The sequence below is a fragment of the Castanea sativa genome, chromosome 12 (assembly GCF_040712315.1).
Source record: "Castanea sativa cultivar Marrone di Chiusa Pesio chromosome 12, ASM4071231v1".
Taxonomy (NCBI): Eukaryota; Viridiplantae; Streptophyta; class Magnoliopsida; order Fagales; family Fagaceae; genus Castanea; species Castanea sativa.
Window position 1 is genome coordinate 43,029,590 of NC_134024.1, and position 15,511 is coordinate 43,045,100.

The window sequence follows — 15,511 nt, forward strand, 5'->3', positions numbered from 1 at the left end:
CAATTTAACCAGACAAGGAGAGCCGATTGCTGTTAACCAATAACCCTATATTTTGATAGTTAGAATACACCAGATTTGGACCAGACATTGCAGTCATGAGTTTCTTGAGTAAGGAGTTATGTGACCGAACAAATGCAACCAAAGTCTAATGAGAAAGTTCAGACCAGGCATTACTACATCCACAAGCATTGCCTCAGTGAATCACCAGTTGCCAGGCCAAACTGGAGCCACCATCTCAAAAGATGTGTCACCCACAATCCAACAATCGTTAACCAGCATTTTTATTGTGCCACCAACAACCTCACATCGCATTAAACGTGGTGGAGCCTGTCACCCTTTGGTCAGCCTAAGGTGAGCTGCCCTAGAAGGCTCCCCATTCAATTGGCCCAAAGTGACAAGCACCATATCCCCTTAAAAGCCTGAATCCATGGGACGGTTTAGGCAGGAAAAAGGCAAGGTCCCCAGCTATACGAAGGGATCTCATACTCTGATAAAGGTAATAGGAAAAACTCATGAAAATTTGATTACTCATTCTTTCAAATTTTTGAACATTGACTTAACCATCAGAGTGGTTTCAACCAGGCCTATCTCACAAAAATAGGTTTTCTTTGTCTTACAGTAACACTCAAATTAAGCAATCTGGACCGTCAATCATCCCCCCTCGCATGATTTCTCGTACGCAAGAATTCATCCACCACAGTTAGTACATTCCAACTACCTTCCACTCTCCTCTACTCTCCTATCCTCGCCTCTCCCTCCATAGCCACAAACCCAAAATAGCTTGATCTTGAACAAGTGAATGAGTAGCTGTACGGAGATATACAAATAGGCGACTGGCTTACATCTACTAAAATCTCCATATCATGTAGACCTCTCCCTATAAAAAACAAGAGATATCTCACTTTGGCAATAAAGACCAATGGTTAATTAATGACAATTTCAAGTAACTATGAATCATCCAGGTTTATTAATGCTGATAGCAAATAACTGCGAATCATCCATTCGCACAGTAGAATCCCTGGTTTTGGTAATTGCTACTCCCAGACATGAATGTTAATTATGCAAAAATGTTAAGCCCCCATCACTGACAAACAATGAAGAAAAGAATCATTCTGAGCCTCAAAATATCAACCAACAGCAATAATGATTCCCTCGATGACCCAGTCATTAAGTTTACTGTATATACAAAGAATACATTAATTAAATGAATTGAGGATTAATGTGAGAACATAGCCTTAGCCCTTACAATCATTTTGGATAACCAGACATGCTAGTCATTGCTACAACAGATGAGGGAATATGTACACAATCCCCTTCTCAATCTAGTCTTCCTAAAACTCAAAAGCTGGAAACTCTAATTTAAGCTTATCATTAATGTCAGCTTAAAACTCTAAACAGGAGAAAGATTATAATAATGTATACACGCTGAGAAATCCAATGCGCCACAGAAACTGAGAAGAAAAAAAAGTAAAGAGTCTTGCACATTACTACCAATAATATTAGACCACTGTTATCATACAAAAGAGTTCATTTTTAGCAATTTTTACCTTACATCAGATGCCATCATTAGGCTAATTTATCTTCACAATCTTTAGTCAGTTCACAAGCTGTTCTGTATTAAAAAAAAAAAAAATGTAATGTAAGTAATGACTGTAGTATACACAGATATTTCTAGGTTTGGTCTACCATGTAGAGAAGATTACAGATTACAGTTGCTGCTAAAGGCAGAATGCATAAGAAAATAATAGTAAAAAATGCAAATTATACTCTTTAAGTTCAGATATTTGACTTTACTTTTGTTCAATCGAGTCCCCTAAGTTGAAAATTTGATCAATTAAGGCCTCCCATCCACTTCTGTTAAGTGGTTGTTATTAAGTGTCTAATTTTGATTTTAGTTTTATATAGTTTCTTTATTCAAAAAAAATCCAAAAAATATTAAAAATAATTTTTTGAATAGGAAAAAAAAAAAAACAGATTTAGGCAAGCATCAGGATCAGGAACCAAGTACAACCCCATAACCAAAACCAAAATAAAAGCAAGATAAACTGTAGCATGGTGATGCCCAGGCTGTTTTTGTACAAAGAGCACCCATGAGCAATTAAACTGGAGTAAATTCTAAAAAGGGAATACCCATTTGCACAAAACATGCCCCCCCGTAACATTAACCCAACCCCAGGAGCCAATTTGGGTTATTTTTTATTTCAAGGATTTCGCTTCCATCATTGTGGCAAATAAACAAATAGGTATAGGTATAAGCAAAATATCAAAAGTACTGGTTCTCAATTCCACTTGGGTCTTTTCTATGTAAGTAAAACAAGAAAATCTTTTCCCAATCTTGTTGCTTCTTCCACGCCACCCAGATCTGGTTTTTTTTTTTTTTCCTTTTTTTTTTCTTTTCAAAAAATTATTTTTATTATTTTTTGAAATTTTGAATTAAATAAAAAAAAATTAATTTAAAATTGGACACTTAGCAGTAACGAGTTAATAGAAGTGGAATTTGCATTTTTGCCAAAATAATAGTACCATTAAGACCCAAGTAATCTGAACACAAATGAAGAAAACCAAAACATGCAGAGAGAGAAAGAGTAATGCAAGGCCACAAAAAAATATGAAGAAACAATGCAAATTTAACTTGCTATTAAACAAACGAGGGATTAACAACACTTCTGACTCTCTTGAGTCTGGGCTATGTTTTAACAGATAAGCGGGATATTAAGGATGGACTAGCTGGGATGAGAGCTAGCTGCAACAGATAAGGATCCAAACTAACTTTGATTATTGGAAATCTGGGATTGTGTATGTGCGTTTAGGCCTAAGGGGAGGAGAATAGTGTGGTTGATTACAAGGCTAATTACCATTACTAAAACATAAAGTTGAGGTTTATCATGAATACCACAAGGGAGATGAGGAATCATAATTGTGTAGTATGCTGCTGGGCAAGTGTTCATCAGAATTAATATTAAATATTATGTCATGGTGTTTTACCTCAAGCAATTGGACATCATTAAGCCAAAGACCCCCCCAAACTCTCTAACAAGAACCATTGAGAACAAGTAAATTATTCTATGCCACCTTCAGCCAGCTACCTTTATCGCACCCATTTCATCAATTTTTGAGCTTTTATGCTGCAACAAATTAGTGTTAATACACAAAACTTAATTATCGCCGAATAATGGCCAAAATTATTCAATTCATATGAGAAACAATGAAGTAGGATTGAAAGTAAAACAAAAACAAAATCATCCAAATTGCTAACGTTTCTTGTTTATACATATTACCTTACTTTTTTTGTGCCGGTGAATGTCATTAACGTCTTCATCTCCATCATGCTTCCTTTTCTAAGAGACAATCCAGTAAATAGACTCAATGATGGGAAAATACCGAAACCTTAAATTAATTTCTCAATGAATAAACAAAGCAAGGAAAAAGTTTTAAAATTTGTCACAAACCATAGGGCTGTTGATATCGAATGTCAATGGAAGATTGAGGAATTAGAAGATTAGGATTAGCCTTTGTAGAAGACTTGGGAAATGGTGAAATCGGTTTAGGAATTAAGGGCTCACAGATTTAGTTACATGTGCAGGAAAATCAGAAACATATTGTGGAAAGCAAAAAAATATAGCCACTAGCATCACACCAGCTGATTCCTAAAAACAACACTAGCGAAGAAAGTGTCACACTTTCCTAGGGGTTGAAAGAAACTCAAGACCAGCCATCAAAATTCTGATTACATATGTCTAAAGAAAATAAGAATCCCATTGTAACGCTTATATACACCTCCCAAAATATTCTAATAAGTGTGCATTTGGATTGGGATGGAAAATTAAAATTATTTTACTATTCAACTTATTTTTGCTACTATTCATGGGCCTCACTGTACTTTTTGGTACTATTCATAAGTCTCACTGTACTATTTTAATTAACTTTTACCTTCATCTACATTCCTTTCAGCAATAAGTTTTCAATTTCAACAAAATAAGCGATATCCAAACACACCCTAACTCCAAATTTAGACCCTCAAAACAAACTAATCTAAATCCCTTTATTACTAAAAAAAATATAAATATAAGACCCCAAAATTCTTACTACTTGGACCCAAAAATAATAAAAATCTAAATTTCAGCAGTGCCTTGAACAAAGAATTTTGGCCAGTAATTTCCATTTGGCTCCTATGTAGATTCCAGGCCACAATTTCAGATAACCTCAATTTTTAAGTTTGCTCTTCTGGGAGCTTCATGCCGCTTTCTCCCCTGATTAGATAAAACTTGAACTTGATTTTTGAGCTTTGATTCTTGTTCAGTGTGTTCACCACCGTGAACATGTTCAATTTTTTTCAATAAAATTATTACTACCTATCAAAAAAGAGAGATTTTTGAGCTTTGAAGTAATAGAGTTCCAAACTTCTTGAACAACACCGCTGACAGTATAAAAATTTTGGGCTGAAATTTTCTTTCTTTTCTTTATTGGTGTAAACCATGATGACACTAGAACGTCCTTTTTTTAATAGTAGCACTGAAATTTCTGGCAATTATAAAATCAACAACGTGAACCAACATTGCAAATTACACATTCTTAGCCTGGAGTGTAGGTCAAACTATTATAATAGGCTTTCCCAACTCTTTTATTTTTCTTGTTTTTATCTATCACTCTTTTAATTCTTCTTGACAACTCTTCATAGCAACAAGAAAGAAGGATCTTGGATCTAGGATCTAGGATCTTGGACCCTGAACTCTAACTGAACAAAATGTCTTCCTTTGCTTCAACTTTATCCTCTTCTATAATTCTTGAATATTGGTAGAGATGTATTTGACATGAAAGAAATATTCTGTGGCTGAACTATGAGTTTCCTTTGCTCCAACAGCCTGTTTGACCTCTGTTTCTTTGCTTTCATGTCTAAACTCATCTTTGTCAATCAATTGAGGGGCTTCACCTTTTTGAAAATTTCATCATAAAGTCACCTAGGCATTTCAACTTGCTGATTATGTTCTTTTGCTGCTTTTCCTGCTCACTGTTTAGGCTTGCAAACTGCAGCTTCCTTCACTTGATACTTAGATCTCAAAACCCTTATGATTCTTTCCCACATGAAAGCTGTATCAATACCTTCTTAGAGATCAGAAAATTGCGTGGTCAACATCTCCTTTTGAATTCCAGATCTTAGCCCGGGCTACAGTGATGCATTGTAAGAGTTGAGGATGGTTTTAAAGAGAAAAACTGTTTCAAGACAGACGTCAGGAGAGACTTTATGATAAGATGGTTAGGTTTCACAAGGTAATTTATCAATGATTGATTGTGCTAGTTTGTTTGATGAGTTATCTCATGGTGGCATAACCAGAACCCAGACCAATTCGTGCAGGATATCAGCAAAGATTCTATGATTTAGAAAATCTGTTAGGGCTTGTTAAAGATGGATTTGGTGTCTTTCAACCAATATTTATTGGGTAAATGGCTTTGGAGTTTTGCCACAGAGAAGGATTCTCTTTGCAGGAAAATAGTGGAGAAAAAATATAATTGTGAGTGGGGTGGTTGGTGCTTGAGGGTGAGCTGGGGTCATTACGGTGTATGTTGTGGAAGGATATTAGAAAGGGTTGGGGAAAACTTTCCAGATTCATCAATTTTAAGGTGGGTAGTGGTACTACTTATCAAAAAAGAAAAAGGTTGGCAGTGGTACTAATGTTCAGTTTTGGCAAGACAAGTAGTGTGGGGATAGGGTTCTTTAGGAAGCATTTCCAGATTGGTGAACTACTTGTGTTGGAATGCAGGCAACTTTCAGTGGGATGTTGCTTTTATTAGAGCCTTTCAACATTGGGAGTTGATTTTGTTAACCGATTTCTTCAACCTCACTTATCAGTAAGATTAGAAGGTAGGCTGAAGAATGGATCTGCAGGATGCTAACAAGAAACACATCAAAATCCTACTATAGAGTCTTTTATGTTGGAGGTGTGCATTCTTTTCCATGGGAAAGCATTTGGAATATTAAAGTCCCTACTAAGGTGGTTTTTTTATTATTCTTTATATGGAAAGCTGCTTTATGGAAAATTCTCACGTTAGATAACTAACGAAGAAGAAACATAATTGTTGTTGACTGGTATTGCATGTGTAAGAAGGATGGAGAGACAATGGACCATTTAATCTACATTGTGATATTGCCAGAGAATTATGGTCCCTAGTGTTCTGCTTATTGGGATGAAGTGGGCTATGCCTGATATGGTAGTTGATTGACATGTTGGAAGGGGTGGTTTGCTAGGCACCATAGCAGTGATATTTGGAAAGTGATCCCTTTATGTATAACGTGAACCATCTGATGAGAACGAAATAAACTGATGTTTGAAGGAATTGAACTACCTACGATGATCTTACATTTTCGCTGTATGAGTGGATGACTTTGTTAAGTGATCATTTATTCTCTAATACGCTTGACATTCTTGAATGTTGTAATTTTTGTTGGTTTGTGGTGCCCCTCAAGTAGATGTCCTGTGTACTGGATGATGCATTTTCTAGTCTAGTGTTTTAATAATATTTTTTACTTAGCTATCAAAAAGATTCAAGAATTGGTGAAAATGGTTTGGGAATTAAGGGCATACAGATTTGGTCACACTTGCTAGAAAATAAGAAACATAGGGTGGAAATAAGAAAATAATTACTGGCATAAAATGAGTAGGTTCCTAGGAATCACTCCTAATGAAGATGGCCCCATGTTTTCCAGACTTTCAGTTAAAAATCAAGACCAGCTGTCAAAATCGTGTTACATGACAATGATAATAAGAGTCTCATTCTATGAAGCACGGGTGCGGGTGCGGGTGCGGGTGCGGGTACGGGTGCGGGTGCGGGTACGGATGCGGGTGCGGGACTCAGCAATTTTTGAAAAAAGTGGGTGCGGGTGCGGCGGGACTCGGCAATTAAAAAATTATTAAAAATATTTTTATTTATATTTTTACTATTAAAATATTCTTAAAAAACATATTACTAATTTACTATGCTTTGATTCACAAAACAAAGAAAGAAAAAAGCAAGAAACACAAAACACAACACAAAACCAAAAAGAAAACACAAAAGAAGCAACAAATATTCAAAATAAAATTAAGGAATGATAGATTTAGGGTTTTTGGGTCTCATTTAGAGCCGATTTCGGCTGTTGCAGCATGATTCGAGGCCTGTTTCGGCCGTTTCGGTCGCCGGCCGATACGGCCCTATACGGCCGAAACAGCCCGATTCTGGCCAATTCTGGCTGAATCGGCCCGAATCTGCTCGAATCGGCGCCGCGTCGGCGCGATTCAAGCCGCGTCGGCGCGAGTCGGCGGGAAAAATAAGATGCCACGTGGCCGGACGCCGCACCGACGCACGAGCAGCGGCGTCCCTCGCGCGTCGGCGAGTCCCGTCGCGTCGGACGCGGGTGCGGCACCTCCGGTGCCGCGTCCGTGCATCCCAGGTCTCATTACAAAGCTATATAAGCCTCTCGTAGAATTCTAACAACTCTCAATCTTGACCTTAAAACAAACTAATCTGGACCGCACATTATTACTAAACAAAATGTAAATAAAAGACAGAAATCCCTACTACTTGGACTCACAAATAATTAAAAACCAAAATTTCAGCACTGTTGTGAACAATGCCACTATAGTGTATTGAATTTTGGAGAAATATCACGTGTTAGGTTTATTTGATTAACCCTAACACCAGTTCTATTATACTCATAATGATATGTAGATTACAGGTGTACCCTCACAAGGGTAAAAAATAGCAAACTTAGTGCCCTAGACCATGTATTCTAACCTAATGCCATGAACACTACATTTCAACTGACAACTTCAATTCAACTTCTATGTAGAACCCAGAAAATTAATTTCGATTAATCTTGATATTAAAGTCCACTCTTATGGGAGCTTGTTGCCACCAGCATTAGTTATCTAACCTTAAATTGGACAGAAAATAGCAGTCTATACCTAACTATAGCTGATTGCTTAACTTTAAAGGCTGAAAAAGAGAAGGCCATTTGAAAGTTTAAAAAAACTTGTTGACTATATTTACCCAGTAGATTTTCACAGCATTCCCATTTTTTCTCAAATCGTCCCAAATGTTCAAGAATACATAGTTACAAGAGAGATTTAACCAACCTTTTCGTGGTGTTTCTTTGAGTGATCAGCACTAGAATCATGATGCCCACTTCTATCCTTCTTCTTCTCCTTATCCTTATCTTTATCTTTATCTTTACTTCGCTCTTTATGACGGTGCTTGTGCCTCTTATGCTCTTTATCCTTATCCTTATCCTTATCCTTATCCTTATCTTTGTCTTTACGCTTTTTATGCTTCTTGTCCTTGGACTCACTTTTTGATTTCCCTGCAATGGTAGGGATCCCCTTCTCTGCCTAAAGACAGCAAAAGAAATAAGATCAGCATTTAAAAAACAGATGTAACCCATTAGAGGACCATATTAACTCTGGGAACCAACCACATGACAGGGATTCTCATCCAAATATAAGAAACTATCTTAAAGCACCAAAAGTATTTCAAGGCAATGGATTTCTTACAAGGGGCAAATCAACGGGAGCAGTTTCCCTTAATTGAAAGGCTTCTTTCAGAATATCGAGATCAAATGGTTGTATCCGTGTATTAGTATCTCTGGAATAAGATGTGTTCTGAATAAGCTGATCCAATTGCATCCCTTCTCCTTTTCTGATATCTGTGTCTCCCACAACATGGTGAAGATAATGTGTGTCTGAAATTGACAAAGGAAGTGATCTCTTGCAGAAAAAATCATGGTGTGGCAACAACTTGTAGTGATTTATGAGATCTACAGCACCAGTCAGTTCCCTTGGTCCTAAAGCCCAAATAGTACAGCATGTCATCCAAAAGGAGGGGGAAAAGAACCCAAAAAAAAAAGGTGCGAAGTGAAAAGGCCAACAAACTTAACAAAAAAGACAAAAAGTAACTGAAAACAGAATTGGATCATTTGACATCAATCAAATGTTCCCAAAAGATGAGGCAAATACATGCATTAGATTTCCTTTGTTTCAGAATTCAATTTTACGAAATTTATTTTCTGTATTTTCCTATGTTTGATGCAACTGAAATTGATTATCAAAGGAAAATTTTTGCATATTCAACAGAAAACTATAACCAAAGAAGTAAAAAATAGCTTATGATTACCTGCCCCCTCCCCACTCTAACACCCCCCACCCGCTCTAACCACCACTACCTACCAACTTTTTGTGGGCTTCTGTTTTTTTTTTTTTTGAAGTAATGGTAAGTTACACATGAACTTAATGGGCATTAAACCCATAACCTCACCTTCCACAATGCTCTTACAAGGGAATGAGGTGCCCTTTAAGCTAGAGTTCCAGATTTTTGGTACCAAAAAAAAAAAAAAACACTAGAAAATTATTTTCAGGATACCAATTACTGGAAGATAAAACAATTACAAGGAAATATTTTATAATGAAACCATTTCTGCTAGGAATACGTTTGATGTTGAAAAAAACAGAGCCCAAAGGCAAGGTATATGAAGCTGAAAAGCATGACCAGATAGTTTAAGCCATCTTATAATCCAAATTTACACCACATTAAACTTTTCCTGCATGTTAAAGAAAAAAAAAGAAAATCCCACTGTCCTGAACCATCCCAACTATTTACAGGATACCCAGGCAGCACCAAATTTTTATATCTAGTATCTTCTGTTCCAACCCTCCGGCACTTTAAGCAAATGCACTAAAGAATCAACTTATCTAGAATTTTCCATGTTATACATAGCAGCATATTTCCCTTTTTTTAGAGAGAGAAAACAGGTTTTTACTAAAATCTTATAATTCATAAAGTTAATAACTTTCAACCATTAGTAATTGCAGCAACATTTGTCAACCAATACCTGAAGGTGCAATGCATTTCCTTCAAAAGTTTAATTCAGTTAATTAGTTAAATTACTTAGAAGTTACTTGATTTTTTTTTTTTTTTGCTAGGTAAGCAACTGTGTTAATCAATAGAATAATGTTTTAATGTATCTGTAAGTGTGTGTTTGTGTGTGTGTGTGTGTGTGTGTGTGAGAGAGAGAGAGACAGAGACAGAGAGAGACAGAGAATAAACATGTTCCCAAGAAACAAAATCATATAGTTGGTATTAGGTTCAAGCAACACAAACTGTCTCCATACTAGATCCCAACAAACCAAGTATCATGCAAGTCTCACAATTTAACAATTAAGCAAAAGTGCAAAACCCTGTGAAGTCCTGCCTAATGGACACGAATATACACAGATGCAGAAACACACGTAAATAGGCAAGCTTTTCCATGCATGATGCCACCAAAGGCACATGTGTAATGTTTCCAAACCTACCTCTAGAGGAAAAAGATAATATCCCTGGCCCAATCCTTGTCTTGCATGTATTACCACACCAAGACAGTTCTAAAAATGTCACAAGGCTCTCTACCATTGGCGGAGCCAGGATTTGCAGGGAGAGGGGCAGGCAAAATTTATAACTAACATACATATATCTTCATACTCCCACAGACATACATAGATGGATATTGTGCACTAGCACAACACACATTATATATAGAACACTTAAGACCAATTTGTAAAATGCCACTCAACTGAATACTAAACAGAATTATATTGTTAGAAAACCCATAAAAATAACAAATTATTACATAAATAATTTAAGATCTTTAACACTTGATAAATAATGATAATTTTTTTTTCTCCTGTTATAAATTTTTATTCTATATTTTGCTGCCGCTTCTCTTTTTCCCCATATCCTTCTTTTACTTTTGAACCTTAAAAAAAAATTAATAAAATATGAAAGATTTTCTTCTTTTTTTTCAAAGGCATATAAAAAATGCATGAAAAATATAGAAAATAAAGTATAAAAGAGGAATTTTTGGTGGGGCCAGGGGGCAATTGCCACCCTCAACCCTCTTGGCTCCACCATTATGCTCCATATTTTTTTTTTTTTTTTACAATATTATTAAAACAAAGAATGTAGTTCTCCAACGTCCAAATACAACATAAAGGTTGCACCGGATAGTGAGGAGAACGCATATCTAGGCTTCAATTAAAATCCATGGATCATGTACAAATTTCTCTCTTTTTTTCTTCTTCCTTATTCACCCTGTTTAAACTGTGTATATGTGGGCATATGCATGCTTCTGTGACTGATACAGGAAGATACCTGATCTCATATTTGATTTTTTTATTTTTGCTTTTTGAATTTGGGCTTTATCGTTACTGAGGATTTTATGGGATGTAATTGTAGCTTGATGTACTCCTTGAAGCCTATTTATAAGAGACTCCAAAAATAGTTTTGCGCAGTACATTTTGAATAGAAATCTTGGTATTAGAGTTTTCTCTACAGCTTGGTGGTGATGACAAGTATCCTCAGGTGGTGAAGCCGAGTGTTTTCTTTCTTTCTTTCTTTCTTTCTTTCTTTCTTTTTTCATCTATTTTTTAGTTCTGCAAACCCATTCTGCATCAGTGTCTGGGTGGGCGTTTGGGTAAGGAAGGCCAACACCCCATAAAGAAGAAAAGGCTCAAAATTATACAAATAATCTAACATCAAGTTTAAACAAAATTGCAGATAGCCCTTCTTCACTATTCATTAATGTTCATTGTAGAATTAGTTAAGTCAAACAGTTTCCAAGTGAATCAAATTGCAATGAATAAATACTTTATATGTTAGCACAAGTGCACATGCAAAATGCATATTACCAACACAAAATGAGAAATAAGATATATTACATTAACACACAAGAATATTTTTTATAAGTACATTAACACATAAGAAATAACATGCTTAGTTCTGTTAATAATTCTTGACTTCTATGAGTAACCCTATAATAATTAAATGAAGGGTGGTCATCTAACACTGAGTGCACTATGCAAGATAAGAGGTCATAAGCAGAAAAATAATTGCTAAGTGTAGATATTGCAATGTCCACATACAGAGTTTTCCTATACACAAGACCAAATTAACAAATACGATACCAAATCCAGATTCAGTCAAACAAGTGTTTCAAGGAAATAAAACAGATTAAGACAAACAACAAAGAAAACATATATAATAAATCTTTACCTCTTCCAAAATTCTTGCCTTCAGGATCCATGTGTCAATGTTTCACAAAACAGTGGACCATTATCAACTGCAGTTTGCCACAACCATCAAAATCAATAGAATCTCTACTCTAAAAATTGTAGAAAGAACATGAATAGGTCTCGAGTCTCTACAATACTATAACAGAAACTAAGCATATACATTAAATGGTCTATTTCCGTCATAAGGGAACTCGAAACTTGTCTTTTCTTATGTGTTAGACATGGAATTCTCGGTGTACATGTCCATGGTCACCTATTACTTTAAGTACTATTAGATGTCCACCAGTCATACTACACAAACTTTCAAAATGGAGAGAGAAAAATCGCCTATCAAAGACTTTTTTCAATCTCCATTCTCCCATCCACACTTTAAATATTGACATCACTGTTTGCTAATTACTACTTTGTCAACAAATATGTTCAATGTAGTTAAAAGCAAGGCTGGCACTTGCCTAGGTACCTGGGCGAGGCCAACAGGATGGATAACTTTAACGGTGCACTCCACACTGACCTTCTGACTGAAATGAGTGCTATGGTTCAGGCAACAGTAGCTAGGCTGCTAGCAAGCAGCTCATTAAAATAACCTGTTGTTAAAGGTACTTTAATCATAAATTTCAAGCAGTCCTACACCCCACTTAAACTAAACCAGGGTTCTGATAATCAAGTATCTCCTTTCTAAAAAAAGGGAAAATTAACAATAAAGCCCACATAATTTAAGCCTGTCCATAACAACGTAAGCCCTCACTCAAAACTTAAAATTTACGAAAGATATTGTTGTGCTTCTCTATGTGTCACATGGGGGTCTCAATAATAAAGCTGTGTCCTACAAATCATAAGAATCTCTCTTTTAATTGATTCAATTCCCAGGGAATACATTTTTTCCCAGTTCATTTCAATATAATGCAAAATGAAAAGAATGGTGTTAAGGATGATAATGTGCTTAATTTATTATTTTTGTCGGTAATTACACACATGCACCCAATGAGTCTTTAACCCACTACCTCACCTTACTTTTACAAAGAGAGGAGGTGTCATATGAACTAGATCTCATTGGCATAAATATACCTATTGTAAGTTAAAGTTCATTAGATTATATTGTACTTCTAACTTCCAAATAATGGTAGTAATGATTAATATGTTCATATTAAGTTAAAGTTCACTAGACTATATTCTAGTTATAAGTCGATGAACTTTGGCTCAAATAGCACTTACTCCTCTGAATGAGAATGGGGTAGAGGGAGAGATCTAACATAAAGTGCATGTGGTATAAATTTCCATATATTGATTTTTAATGTACTTTCATGTGTATCAACTACTTCGGATATTGGTGAATTTCTTAGCTTGCACAAGCTAAGAAATTGGTGAATTTCTTAGCTTGCACAAGCACCCTATAGCCGCCTAGCACCTCAGGCAACTATGAATCTAGTTCCTTGAGGGCATCTTTCCTTAAGGTTTGAGTTCCAACTTATTTTAAGGAAACTAAAAAGAAATGACGAAAAATAAAAGCCAAATTTTAAAATGATAAGGCTTTTGACTCACTCTAATTGAGTGTTTAAAACACAAGATTTTCATCAACATTGTTTTTTTGATAGGTAATAAGAGTGATATTATTGATAAAGGAAAAAAGAAAAGTACAAGGCGTTCACGATGATGAACACAAAAGGAAAACAGCAACATACCACAGAAAGACAAAAATCAAGAGACTATTCTAAGAGAAAAAAGGAACTTTATGATGGAAGAACAGTCCAAAACGCCCCAACACCAAGATCAAGCAAAAAGAGTTTGCTGGCACAAATCTATTTTCAGCAACATACACTAGTGGGCCAATATTCACTAACTCTTTTCATTTGGCTTTCCATTTCTAGTGATAATCTCAACGATTGCATTAATCCTTCTCATAAAGTGCACGATTATCAAAATGGGAATCGAAAACAAGAATAGAGCACTAGAAAAGTAAACCCTAGAAATCATATTTCCAAGATATTCATGAAGCAAATAACGGATGTCACAGCTTGAACCCCTTAGTTCACATAGGGTCCAATGTCCACAATCACGGCCTAAGCCTTCCAAACGGTCAAGGCCGACCCTAAACCAGTAAAGGGCAGTCCCCAAGTTCCACTTAAAGCCCGCCAAAAACTATAATATCTCAACTACATAGCTATCCCAATGAAAACATAGATCAGTTTTGCAAACTAATCCCACTCGAGCTTTATCAATCCCTAACAGTGCGAAACCAGATTCCACATGCATCACCAAACACGAAACACTAAACAGCCCCAAGTGCCAGTTTCTGGCACAGAAAGTCCAAATTAATCTACTTAGTCTCGGTCACAGATGCCCTTTCCATGACCAGTTGCTAAACTTGAGTAAATCAAAGTTCCAGCACTAAAAGCCCTAGAGTTGATTTAGTAAAATCAAACTTTAATGCACCCCAATTCCAACTTGACTAAGTAATTTAATGCAATACAACTTCTTTTTAAAATTAGGGTCCATAAACCCCAACAAGGTTTAAAATTTTCCAAATCCTTACAAGCCCATGAAAACAAACCTAAAAATCAATGTCTCCATTATCAAATTACATATATTTATCACCAAAAAAAAAAAAGTTCAATCCCATAATTCCTAAGAAAACCCAGAAAAAGACAAAGGGCATTTCAAGGCTTTTATCTTGTTCAAATTTCCATGATTTTTGCACATATCCAAAAACCCAAAAAAAATCAAAAATCAAAATGGGGACTTGGGGGCCCTACCAACTTCAACAAAATGAAACCTTCATGGGTTTCGCATATTAATACATAAAAATCAAGAATTGGTCATAACCCAAGTATTTAAATCAAGAACTAAAACCAAAAGTTGTTTTCTTTTTTCAGAGTATCATTATTATTTACCGTGACTTTCCAGTAGATGCCAAGCCAATAAGAGTTCGGGGGGGCCTTCGTTGAATATTCCGGCGACTGGCCGGAAGAGAATTGCCGGAGGTTGCTGGAAGTGGCGGCCGGCCGGCCAACTGACTGAGTGAGTGAATGAGAGAGAAAGAAAGAGGCGTGTGGGTAGCGGTTTGGGTCAAAACTCGAGGCTCGAGCGTGGCAAGAAGAATAGCATAGACAGAGCGAGAGCGAAAGAGAGAGAGACAGAGAGAGAGTGAATAAAAAGAAACCAACGATATTATAAGTACCACTTTCTTCTAATAGATCTCACTGTTTTTCTTAGGTTTTTTTTTGTTTTTGTTTTTGTTTTTTTTTTATTTTACTAACAAGGTTGACCAAAGTTCTTCGAGAAATATTTATTTTTTATTCAACTGCGGGTTAACTAAAATATTTGGCTAAAAGTTTTGAACTTTGAATTTCATAAATCTCATCAGAATTGCGAGTGAGCTAAAATATTTGCTAAAAGAGTTTTCAACTCTGAATTTCATAAATCTCATAAGAAAAGAG

General features: G+C 35.9%; 1 protein-coding gene and 1 non-coding gene across 12 annotated transcripts; both read right to left on the reverse strand.

Moving 5' to 3' along the window:
• Positions 1–500: 500 nt before the first annotated feature.
• LOC142619695 (mediator of RNA polymerase II transcription subunit 19a) lies at positions 501–15,235 on the reverse strand. Of its 11 annotated transcripts, none has more exons than XM_075792923.1 (8): positions 14,966–15,235; positions 12,058–12,124; positions 8,526–8,815; positions 8,112–8,363; positions 3,284–3,338; positions 2,986–3,125; positions 1,548–1,612; positions 501–877 (listed from the first exon to the last, which is right to left on the reverse strand). In XM_075792923.1, exons 2-6 carry the CDS (start codon positions 12,086–12,088, stop codon positions 3,121–3,123), a joined length of 633 nt encoding a protein of 210 aa, XP_075649038.1. In that variant the 5' UTR covers positions 12,089–12,124; positions 14,966–15,235; the 3' UTR covers positions 501–877; positions 1,548–1,612; positions 2,986–3,120. The 11 variants fall into 11 exon arrangements, with proteins under 11 accessions (XP_075649038.1, XP_075649032.1, XP_075649030.1 ...); XM_075792917.1 differs by having other exon boundaries at positions 747–877; positions 1,548–1,607; positions 3,279–3,338; XM_075792915.1 differs by having other exon boundaries at positions 747–877; positions 3,279–3,338.
• LOC142621423 (small nucleolar RNA snoR136) lies at positions 10,964–11,051 on the reverse strand. Its single transcript, XR_012841802.1, has one exon. It is a non-coding gene; the product is annotated as a small nucleolar RNA snoR136 (small nucleolar RNA).
• Positions 15,236–15,511: the final 276 nt, after the last annotated feature.